We start from the raw sequence: 12400 nt of genomic DNA, 5'->3' as shown, positions 1-12400 counted from the left end.
GAGAGACAATAGCATGATATGGTTCTTCAACTGTGCTCAGCTTTGTAGATGCGCACACAAAAACAACAGAGATTCGAGGTTAACTTACGGCTGGGTTTTGCCAGGGGGAAATGAAAACTGAAGATTTGAACAAATAAATTATGTATATATATATATACACACACAAGTAAATCGTGATGGGGAGAGGACTACAAACTCTAAGTAAAGTTAGGTGGGGATCCCAGCAATGGCTCTTTATTGTCACTGCTATGTAAAATATGCTATACAAGGTGACAAACAAAGATTCAGCTGGGCATGGTGGTACATGGCTGTAATCCCAGTACTAGGGAGGCTGAGGTAGGAGGATCCCAGATGGAGGCCAGCCTGAGATACACAGCAAGACCATTTCTAAAAAAAAAAAAAAAGGGATTCAAAGGAATATAAGCCATCATTACTATCCTCAAGGATCTGTTGATATTAACGAATAGTCTAGTGGTTTCCAAACTTTTCTGCACATTAGAATAACCCAGGGAGCTTAAAAAATCACATGCCAACTAAATCTGAACATCTGGGAATGGGAGCCAGACACGAGCATCTTTTTAAAGGTACTCAAGTGAGGAATGGAGCGTGGCTCAAGTGGTAGAGCACCTGCTTTCTAAGTGTGAAGCCCTGAGTTCAAATTCCAGTCCCACCAAAACACAGCCACCACCACCAAACCCAAATAAGACGCTAAGACTCTTTTTTAAGAAGAAAAACAAAAAAGAAAAAACAGATCTTCAACAGGCAGCAAAATCTCAGGATACTGGAATAATGTATCTCTTTGCAAAGGAGAATGGTCTTTGAAGATTTATGTAAAATTTCTAAAAAGAAGCATTCAGTATATGAGAGATAATAATCTTAAGTTTTACTATCGATCTACTATCTAGCATAGGAAAAACACAGTTAATTGTTCTACAAAACAGGAGTCAATTCTTTTGGAAAAAAGTATTCATTACTCTTGCATTTATTCTTAGGATAAAAGACACTTCAAATTGTGAGATATTAATAATGAAGTATTGCTCGTAATTAGTTCCCAACACCTATAATCACATCTAGTAAATTGAAGTGCACAATAAATACTTGTTGAATGAATAACATTTCCACACACACATTCTACAAATGTGGTTAAGTGTAAATGCTTCTTTTTAACATATTAAACTGCCCCCACTTCTATAAGTATTCTCTCATATAACTAAGTGCAAAGTAATCACAATACATATAAGATGTTTTTTAAAATGAGTCCCTTATTTATTTTGTATGGTGTCTTTTCCAGATTGAATTATTTTTAGTTTACAGGCTGTCTTGCCCTTCTGGATAAGACCACATAGAGACCATAAATAAATTTTTAACACCATTCTTCTGCATGCTTAAGAGAGCTCCCCCTGCTGGCTATAACTGATAGTGAGGACACCAACCCAAGAGTCCTGGCTGCCTCACCAATGGCTGAGCTGCTTCAATGCTCTCAACTTCCATCCCTCATTATACTCAACCAAAGGTTGTAGGTGAATAGAAATTACAAATTCTTAATTTTCCTCCAGCCCTATCATGACCAAGATTCAGAAACACTTTTTTCCTAAAACCCAGGTCCTTTTTTAAGGAGGTCACAAAAAACATCTACTCTGTTTTGAACCCGTAGAAATCTCTCTGAAGTTAGAGGTTCAAAAGGTATCATTGTACTGTCAAATATTACACAAATTTGCAATGTATTTACATAAGAATAAGTAAACTATGATAACATGGAAAGATAACAGATACTAAAGAGTTCTGTTTTAATGAGCAAAAATTGTTACTAAAATATATTGTAAAAATTTTTTTGTCAATTTCTTTCATCTAGTCATATTCTAAGTTACTTCACAGTAGACCAAGCTGCTAATCAGATGTCAAAAACATACTTAAACCTATTCAATATTGACACTTTTGTGTTGGAATTCACAATTCTGCAGGCAAATTCCAAATTTAAGGCAACTCTACCTTAATCTAATGCTAAATTCTTTTCATCTATCAAATGACAGGGAGGTCGTGGGGGAAGTGAAATAAGAAAGAGTACTAGATGAGGCAAATATGATCAAAGTATATTATAAGCAAATACAGAAACCCCCTACATTGTACAATTAATATGTGCTAATAAAAACGGTAAAAAATGAGCTTATGATAAAAGGAATAAGTTCATCTGGGTTCAGATGGCAGATGGGAAAAATGCATCTAATTTTGGTCCCTAGCAAAATCACACTAAAAATACAGTAAAGAGATTGTTTTATCATAACCTACAAAGACTAGGGGGAAAAAAGGAGCAGAGAAAACGGCAATGGGTTTTTGAAGTTGGAAAAGCATACAGACAAGGACAGATGGACTCAACAGATCTGAGAAAGCCAGTTCTAATGGGACAGAGGACAGCTAAAACCCAGCCTGTGTCACACCACATGTTCCACAAAAGATTTGGGGACTGGCAACCAGTTCTCCAGGTGACTCAAAAGGGAGAAACAGGGAAAGCCTCAATCTCCTTTTCTGCTTCTTCAGGCTTGGCATCAATCCGTCTTGCACCATCACACAAGATCCATTTCTGGAGAGGACTAAATCAGCCAGTCCTGAGTACTGTGATTTTGTGAGATGGAAATTTTGGATTTTCTACACCACTACTATACTGTTCTAAATTACTAGAACAATAAGGTCAAAGGATTTGGCCTTTGCCTTGGTTTTTCAAAGCAGCTTCAAAAAGGTAAAAGAAGGTCTTTGTTATAATATTGGGGCACTTTAGGCCTCAGAAAGCAAAAGCTCTCTGTGACCTCTTCCCTTCTGTCACCTGCTCCTTTTTTTTCCCCCAAGACAGGCCATAGAAACTAAAGATAAGTTCCAGTCTTACCTCATCTTTCTCTCTTAGAGCTGTCCATTAAGATACTCTCTGACCTATCTAATCTAATAAGACACCCGAGGGCCCACATTTCAAAGGGGTCCTGCCCTATTCCAGGAGGAAGGAATACTGCACAAAGAGGCCAAGAAAAATCTGGACAGGCCTTGAGGGTTTCCTCACTCAGTCTGTTAGCATTAGATTACATCCTCTTTGTACAATCATATTTGTACACACATGTTCATTCTGCAGTCATGCTCATGCAATAAAGCCTCCATAAAAACCAAAATGACAGGGTCCCAGAAGGCTTCAGGATAACTGAACATGACGAGGTTCCTAGAGGGTGGTATTCCCAGAGAGGACATGGAAGCTCTGTACCCCTTCCCCCATACCTTTCCCTCTGCATCTTTTCATCTGTAGCCTTTGAAACATCCTTTATAATAATAAACACAAGTGCTTCCTGAGTTCTGTGACCACTCTAGTAAATTAATTAAATTCAAAGAGACAGTTGTGGGAACCCTGAGTACAGCAGATCTGTCAGAAGACAGGTCAACCTGATCGGGGTCTTGCCATTGGCTTTCAGAAGTGAGGGTACCTTGTCCAAGTAGACAGTGTCAAAACTGAATTGAATTAAAGGGTATCTTGGTGGTGTCCACTGCAGAACTACTTGCTTTCTCGCTTGTTTGTGGGGGAAGAGCCCAAAACCTTTTGGGGGGTCACAAAAGTGATCTGTGTTATTAGCTATAGAAGGAGAAACTAAGTTTGTTTTGCCTCTGTATCGACAGAATACCTTTCCTATCTCAGGGGACTTAGTGAGCACTTGCATACTGAGTACTACATACCATCTCCTAGCCACTTCACTCAATTCAGCTCCCCGAACACAGCAACTAGACCTTCATCCTCCAGGCAGGAAGTCAAAAGAGTCTTCCCTTGGGAGTCTGACCAGCCCCAAAGTAGGACCTGAAGACACTGATGGGATGGAACTGGTAAGTTCCATCCAGATGACCTCCAGTGAAGCCCTGCCAGGGAACCCAGAGTTCAAGCCAGAATTTCATTCTCCCACATTTAATATAAACAGACAGCCAAGGATTACAGGACCTCTGAGAAAAGCCTCTAAATACAATAGCAGCTTTAAAAGCTTCTTTTCACCTATATAATCAATTTCCAAAATGTTATATTCTGTTTGTCCATTTAGAATTATCATTAATATCTTTCAAGCAAGAACAAAATATACTGTACCTACGAAATAAAAATGGAATTACATATAAAAAGAGACATTCAAATAGCAACCAAAAAAAAAAGTTCTCAATATAGGATTGGAAAATAAAGTTGAGGAAGTCTCCCATAAGCAAAGAAAAAAAAAGGTGGAAAACACAAGAACATTGTAGAACTCATCCAGAGATTCTAACCCCCCTCACATCAGAATTTCAGATGTATGAAAAAGAAAAAGGAAAGAGGAAAAGTAAAGAAGTAGAAAGAGTTCACAGAAAATTTCCAGAACTGAAGGACATAGTTGTCTGATCAAGAGGCTGTCTTAGGTCAGTGAAAATGACCTAAGTGAGTGCAGACACACCTACACCAACATGATCATGAAATTCAGGACTAAGAGAAGATTCCACAAACTTTCAAAGGGAAAAACTAGGCAGCCCAGTAACGTCAAGACTTCTGATTTCTCTAGGGCAACAATGGAAGTGAGGAAGCAGTAAAGCAAGTATAGAATTATCAAAGTACAGACATTTTCATTCATGCACAGTTCCCAAAAATGTATCTCACAGGTACCCTCTCTCAAGGGGGAAGGAGCAATGATATAAAAAGAATAATTGAGAAGGAAGAAGGCATGGGTTACAGGAAACAAGAGATCCAATGCAGCAGAAAGACTTGAAAACCTCCAACTGGACCATCTTTCAAAGGGCAGCCTGCCCTGGAGAGCCCATCCAACTCTCCCAGTACTATGGTGTCTCACAAGGCATTGACAAAGGGCCTGCTCTTCCCTCCACACCTACAAAAAGGTTGTGCTTTGACCTACTTCCAAGAGCAGGAACAAGGCCATGGTGAATTTTCAATTGAAAATAAAGAGCAGACCACTCCTACAACTGTTCAGTGAGAGCCTGATCAATGTCACAGGACTCATTTACAACCTCGCCCTCTGACTCCTCAAGAAGGGACTCTTGTGAATTCTCAGGGGAACCCAACACCAGACTGGGACCCTGACGCTATGTGGTTTATCTTTTAAGAACTTTTTTCCCAAATAGAAACATTACCCTTTCCCTCTGGGCTTGGGTTTGCTACTCAGTTTTTCAGAACCATACATTTCTTGGGAATATATCCAGGAAATAGAAAAAGTATAGAGAAAAGCAAACATGGTGGAGAGAGATTTCACACAGGGAGGAGCACACATGGGACTCTCAATGTGCCAAGAGTCATCATTAACCAAACTTGATAAGCAAATCTCCACACAGAGACCTATCACATGTGGATTTGTTTGTCTAGTTCTTTTCACTTAAAGTTTTCAAGGTTTATGCATGTTGTCATATAATCAGTAATGCATTCTTTTCCTGACTAGATAATATACCACTGTCTGGATAATACCACAATTTGTGTATTCTTTCATTCACTTTTAGACATTTGGGTTGTTTCTACTTTTTGGCTGTTATGAATAATGCTGCAATGAACATTCTGTACACGTTTTTGTGAAGACAAATGTCTTCAGTTCTCTTGGGTAGATATGTAGGAATGGAACTGCTGGCTGAGTGTATTACTTTATAATTTAAAAATACACACACACAGAACATTAGTTTTTAGTGGAAACTGTTGACTTTCAGCCAACCAAACCCAAAGCCACACAAATATTTTCTGACAAAGTACAAGGTTACAACTGTTGAGAAGACAGGCATAGTAAAAGAAAAAACAGACACCTGTCTATTTGGCAAGATACCTGTCTTTGCCAGGCATTTGTTACAGATTGAAAGATTCAGGATGCCAACGCAGACACGTTAATGAAATAAGGCCATCTAAAAAGCCTATATTGATTGGCAAGGATAAATAAAGACACTTCTACATATATGTAGAAGTGCAAAACTTCTACATGTTTTGCTCATGTTTTCTCTTATCACAATTTTCAGGTGACAGCTACATTTTATTACTTGATTTACAATACCATTTCACAAACTCAGCCAGCCTCACTTAAACATTTACTGCACAAAACAGAAGAGTGTAAAACTGTAGGGTGAACAATATGGTATTCCCTCCACTTTCAGGAAAAACAGGTTAAGCAAAACCCATAAAAATATCAGAATCAAAATCTCCTGACAAAATATTCTTTTTATTCATTTTATTGACTTGAAGCCTTTAGATGGATTCTCCTACACACCAAGCTACAATGGTTCAAAACAATCCATTTAGCCAAGTAAAGATACTTATTTCACACACAGACTACACCAAAGCAGTATGTTCTAACAAACCTGAAACTCTGATTGTCCTCTGCATGTTAAAAATTTCTTATTGCTCAGCAACACTACAATAATATTACAGAGTTATCTATCTAATGCTAAGAAAAACAAAACACTCACATCACAGTTTAGGCTGGAAAGTATAGACTTTTGAGACCTCTCCTTAAATTTCTTCTAAATCACTTACCTGTGCAAGCTTTGGCAAATTACTTAAACTGGATCTCAGGAAGTTTAATAAAATGTGTCTAAAGATACATAGATACATATGTTTGGGGAGTTTCTTTGAGAAAGAAAAGCAATAATTTGGCATAAGGCATACACTCAGTAAGTGACAACAGCTGCTGTGACTTATTATTTTTAGTTCTATAATTAGTATTAAGCTGATTATATTCACAGTTATCCTCAGATGAATATAGGAAAGAAATATGTTCTTCTATAAGACAAATATTGATCCTGCTTTTCTTTTTGTTGTTGTTTTGAGACAAGTCCTTGCTATTTAGCTCAGGCTGACCTAGAACTTGTGATCCTCCTGCCTCTACCTCCCAAGTGCTGGGATGACAAGCACAGGCAGATCTTACTATTCTTATTCCTGTCCACATAAGAAACCATAAAGCCTTCATGTAAGAAACCATAAAGTCTAAGCAGTTATGTCATTTGTGTTAGAAATAAAAATGATCTAGTCATTCGAATTCATAATCCACACTTACTTTTGATTTTTATTTCAAAAATTGTATTTCCTTTGGTGTTTTGATGAGAAGTAACCATTTCAATAATAATAAAAAAAACCTCTAACAGTCTTATTCAATAGCATGTTATACTAGCTAGCATTTGTTGCCCTTAATGCAGAGAAACTAAAGCAGATACCTTAAAGCAACTGAGGCCAATAGGAAAAGGAGACCAGGAACTAGAGAAAAGGTTAGATTAAAAAGAATTAACCTAGAAGGTAACACCCACGCACAGGAAATCAATGTGAGTCAATGCCCTGTATAGCTATCCTTATCTCAACCAGCAAAACCCCTTGTTCCTTCCTATAATTGCTTATACTCTCTCTACAACAAAATTAGAGATAAGGGCAAAATAGTTTCTGCTGGGTATTGAGGGGGGGAGCGGGAGGGGGTGGAGTGGGTGGTAAGGGAGGGGGTGGGGGCAGGGGGGAGAAATAAACCAAGCCTTGTATGCACATATGAATAATAAAAGAAAAATGAAAAAAAAAAATAGCATGTTATAGAAGGGGGAAAGTCACTTAAGTGAAGAATTATAAGCATCAAACCTATACAGTGGCAGAAATGAGGAGTAGCTAGATTTTTTGCATATTAAATACAAACAAGTGTTTGTATACATCACTGAATACATCACTGCCAACCACTACTAAAATGAAAGCTCAGTTATTTATTGTGATAGTTAAGTCTCAATTTTTTTTTCAGTACTGGGGTTTGAACTCAGGACCTTCACCTTAAGCCACGCCACCAGCCATTTAATGTGATGGGGTTTTTTTTTTCAGATAAGGGCTCATGAACTATTTGCCCAGACTGGCTTTGAGCTGTGATCCTCCTGATCTCTGCCTCCTAAGTAGCTAGGATTACATGTGTGAGCCACTGGCACCCGGCCTTAATGTTTTAGAATTCTAATTAAATGTATTTATTATTACTTGATTTTGAGGAAAAGAAGCCAAATGTACAACAATTAGAATCAGGCATTTAGTCACAAAACACCTGAACTCTAGAGTTCTAAAGTGTGTAAATAGCAATTTAGTCAAAATGTTAATGCTGTTTGTTATAGTATGGTATCATGATGAGAATAATAATTCTATAAATCTTTTTTTGTGTGTGTGTGGTGCTGAGAATTAAACCTAGGGCTTTGCACATGGTAGGCAAGTGCTTTAGCACTGAGCCATATCCCCCGCTGAAGAATAATAACTCTAATGTAGTTATTTCCTAACCAAAAAAAAAAAAATTGTTTCATTTAATAAACTTGTATTAACAAGATGAAAACTGAGCACTCCAGGAAAGGAGCCAGACAACCCCAGATTCTCTGAAATGCAAAACCCTGGCTAGAATTGAAGAGACAGACTCTAAAACACCTAGGAAACACACATTTGCAGATTCACAAGTCAGTTTGGGTGCTTGTGGGCTTATTTGTCTAAAAAGGCATAAGTGTCAGCTCTACTAATCATGTAAACATAAAGTCTCAGCAGCTATCATCTCTAGTAACTACCACTAATCTGCTCCCTGGACACCCGGGCCCATCTTTGCCTCCTGACCCCTGCTCCATCCTCTCTTTCACTTTCTCCACACGTGGAAACTCTTATGTGCTTTTAACCTGTGTTATAAACAAGAATAATGGATAGGGAAAAAAATACAGTTGAAAGGAAAAAAGTTGAAATCAAGGTATCTCATAATAGAAGAGGGAAATAATTTAATCAGAGTCCATGAAAAGCTATCAAATAACACATGCCAGTTTTTCATAGAAACAAACACAAGTGCACACACACACACAAATGCACACACACACACACCCTTCTTCCTTCTCTAGATGTAAGTGCCCAAGTCCACAGAAAACCTACTCAAAGTCAGTTCATTTGATAATACTCCTGGTTGGTGTAGACCACAATGACATATGAAAAGCAAGCAGCATTCTGTTTAATACTCATTAGGTGAAATCTTCCTTAGTAAAAAAACATAAGTAATAGTTTGGGGATAACAAAAGCAATATAATAAAAAGAAAACACAGGATTTCCTTTCAATGATAGCATTAGAATGGTATGTAAGCCTTTAATTTCATTATCTGAAACTAATCAAGCCTAAAAATTGTGTCATGAAACCAAACACATCTTAATTTGGAATTAAAAACTTTACAGTGTGTTACTTTACACATGAAATGTGACAGAGTAAAAAAACAAGAAAAGGCAGCTGTCACATGCACCTCAGAAGCTGCCACAGACATTTTATCAAAACATATCACTTATGCTGTATTTACCATACCTGAACACACTGTTCTGCCATGCTGCATGTTAATAAAGAATGCAAAACAAAAACAGGAAGATGTTAGCAGAATAAAATGTAAAACTATTGCATGGAGAATTATAAAATTAATTCACAAGCTTTAATCTCTAGTAGTTAAGACAAATCAAATCAGTAATTTCATAATTTTTAACTCAGTTAATAAACCATGCAACTCTTAGTCATAAGTGGATTACCTAAAAGTCAGGTTTCATCTATTAAAATAATTTTCCCTTTTCAAATTTCACAGCAAGTCATAAGATCCTGTTACAAGAGCTTCCTCCTTTAGGTTAATTATTTATTTCACTTATTAGAACAACACAGATTAAGAGGACAGGACATGACTTTTCATTGTGTCTATTTGATGCTTTTTGAAAAATGAAGATTTGAATCATTATTTAGCATCAAGTAAACATAACAATTGTTAAAGCGAAGTACTACCTTAAATGTAGAATAATAAAACTAAGGTTATATTAGACATGAAGTATTCATTTTAACCCCCTCAAAAAAAAATAGAAAGCTGTCTGATATTCATGGTTCTTAGTTCTGAGGGTATGAGCTTCCGTGCAGAAATGTTTAAAATATTCGAAAACGCAATGACTAATGCCTCGACCTCACTAACATTCTAGTCAAGCATGGCAAAAGGTGTAACCCCACTCCAGTACTTACTTCTTTTCTGTGACACAGCCTGCAAGCAGGCAGTCACAATGTCACAGTTCCTCTGAACTTTATGCAGAAGCCTATCTTTCTGCTTTAGCTGCCGGAGTAACTTGGCCGACTGGGTGCCAATTCTGTACTTTAGCTCTTGAAGGATCATGTTCAGTTCATTAGGGTCTATCAATAAAGAAAAATAAACACAGTGCAATAAATACCTTGAGAGGAATACAAATCCCTGTATGATACTAGTCAAAAGACAAATACCTAAAACATCTACTTAAAACAACTAGTTCTAGGTTCTCACCAGAGATTACAGGTACATATTCAGCTAAGACATTCTGGTCAAGTAGGTTATTCACCTGCCTTGTTCATGAGACAAATACTATAACCTTAAGCCTTCCTTAACATGTAAGCAAATACACTTACTTTTTCCATACTTAGCTCTGGTTGCCTGTTTACCTTTCATTGCTTGAAAATCAAGATGTACCTTTTGTATCATTAAAATATCCAGGTGGTACTCTTGCAAGGCAAAAATCTTTTTGAGTCTTTTACATTAATGATAAACCTAACAGCTGATAATAAATTTTTAACTACTCATCTTTATTTGTAAATTATCAGTTAAAACTAAATAATTTGACATTTTACAATGTACATGGATGTGGCAATACTGGCTTTCTTTTAAATATACAGTCTTCCAATAGACTATCCAATAGACACACTGTTTTATTTTACAGACTCAGTAATTCTTCATATATGACAGAAAATACATTTCCTTTAAACAGATAAATTAGGATAACTCTACATTCTTAAAACTAATATTCACAACAGCATGAGATAATGTGAAAACCCTATCTCATTTTCAGTGCCTCTTAAGATACCTACAACTCTGCAATTCTCTGAATTATATGTACTGTTTAGGAGGAAAATGTTCAGGTTTAAGTGTGGAAATGTCTTCTATAACTATATCTGCTGATATATACACATATTAGGGACAGAAACAGGTCTCATTCATCTTTATATGTCCCACACCTGCCATATCACCTTTCATATGTTTAGTAACTGAAGAAAACTGAGGAAATTGCTATCTTGACAAACTGCGACCAATTTTCTCTCTAAGGAATTCCAGAATATATGATAATTAAAATAATTCTGTGGGTAAGATGGTGGATTAAAAGCTTCCTCTATGCAACTCTGTGAATGAGAAGAGTCAGGGGAAGAAAGGATTAGACTATAGTTCAAAGAGAGAGAGAGCATCTAGAATCATAAAAGAGATGACAGACAGCTCAAAAGCAAGGAGAAACAGAAGGCTATGCAGAGAAAAGAGGAACCAACTGACAGCTCCAATCTCACCACCACCACCACCTGGGAAAGAAAAGCCAAAGCCAGAACCATGGGCGGCCCTAGTAAGTCAGACTGGCAGCCCTATCCACAGGATAAGCCCACAGTTTTTGCAAGCTCTAAATCCAGTGTAGGAATTCAGCGTGACAATGACTCCTCCTGCATGGCAGACCAGCTTTGGAGAAAAAAAATCCGTGTTGTCACTCTCCATATATCGAAGAGCTATAGCCAGGCACCACCTTGAGAGGGGCCTATTGCTTAAGCCTGAGCTACTTGTTGCCCTCAATGCAAAGAAACTAAAGCAGATACTTTAAAGCGATACAGGCCAATAGGAGAAGGGGACCAGGAACTAGAGAAAAGGTTAGTTCAGGAAGAATTAACCTAGAAGGTAACACACATGCACAGGAAATCAATGTGAATTAACTCCCTGTATAGCTATCCTTATTCCAACTAGCAAAAACCCTTGTTCCTTCCTATTATTGCTTATACTCTCTCTTCAACAAAATCAGAGATAAGGGCAAAATAGTTTCTGCCTGTGAGAGGGGTAGAGAGGGAGAGGGAGGGGCAGGGGGAAGGGGGGAGAAATTACCCAAACGTTGTATGCACATAAGAATAAAAGAAAAAAAAAAAGAATGAGTTACTCTGAGTACCTGAAAACAAGGAACAGTCGCAAGGAACTGTGGGGACACCTCCCACAGTGTCCGGGTGGGATCAGCCACAAGAGGGGGCATGGAGAAAGGAAAGTGAGACACAGATCCCATGAGAAGTTCAAGCATGAGAGAGCTCAGGCTGTGGATGATGGTGGCCCCAACTTTTGTGGCAAGGAGCACCTAGGATCAGAGCAGAGACTAAGAGCCCTAAACCTGTGGCCAGCAGATAGTGTGCCTCTGGTGCTACCTTCCTCCCGCATGTGGTTTGCTGCCGGGCAGGATTGACAGCTCCAAGCCCAGGTCTAGTCAATCCCTCGATTTTCCCCAGATCCTTGCTCCTGCAGGGTGGGTTTCTACTGAGCAGGATCTGAAAGTGCTAAGATGGCAGGCAGAGTGCCCAGTTCCCTTGGTTCTCCTCCCACCCCCAGTGCAGATATCAGTGCT

General features: G+C 38.0%; 1 protein-coding gene across 4 annotated transcripts in view; it reads right to left on the bottom strand.

The window, feature by feature from the left end:
• Positions 1 to 12400, bottom strand: part of Tbc1d30 (TBC1 domain family member 30) — a 92689-nt gene that overhangs the window by 61832 nt on the left and 18457 nt on the right. For 3 of the 4 annotated variants that reach the window (XM_074083831.1, XM_074083830.1, XM_074083829.1), the window contains exon 2: positions 9981 to 10145. The exons of the other annotated variant lie outside the window; for it this stretch is intronic. In XM_074083831.1, coding sequence (XP_073939932.1) covers positions 9981 to 10145 — 165 coding nt within the window. The remainder of the gene's footprint in view (positions 1 to 9980; positions 10146 to 12400) is intronic. 4 annotated transcript variants of the gene reach the window in all.

The sequence above is a fragment of the Castor canadensis genome, chromosome 8, assembly GCF_047511655.1.
Source record: "Castor canadensis chromosome 8, mCasCan1.hap1v2, whole genome shotgun sequence".
NCBI classification, from domain to species: domain Eukaryota; kingdom Metazoa; phylum Chordata; class Mammalia; order Rodentia; family Castoridae; genus Castor; species Castor canadensis.
This window is presented reverse-complemented; position numbering and strand designations above follow the sequence as displayed.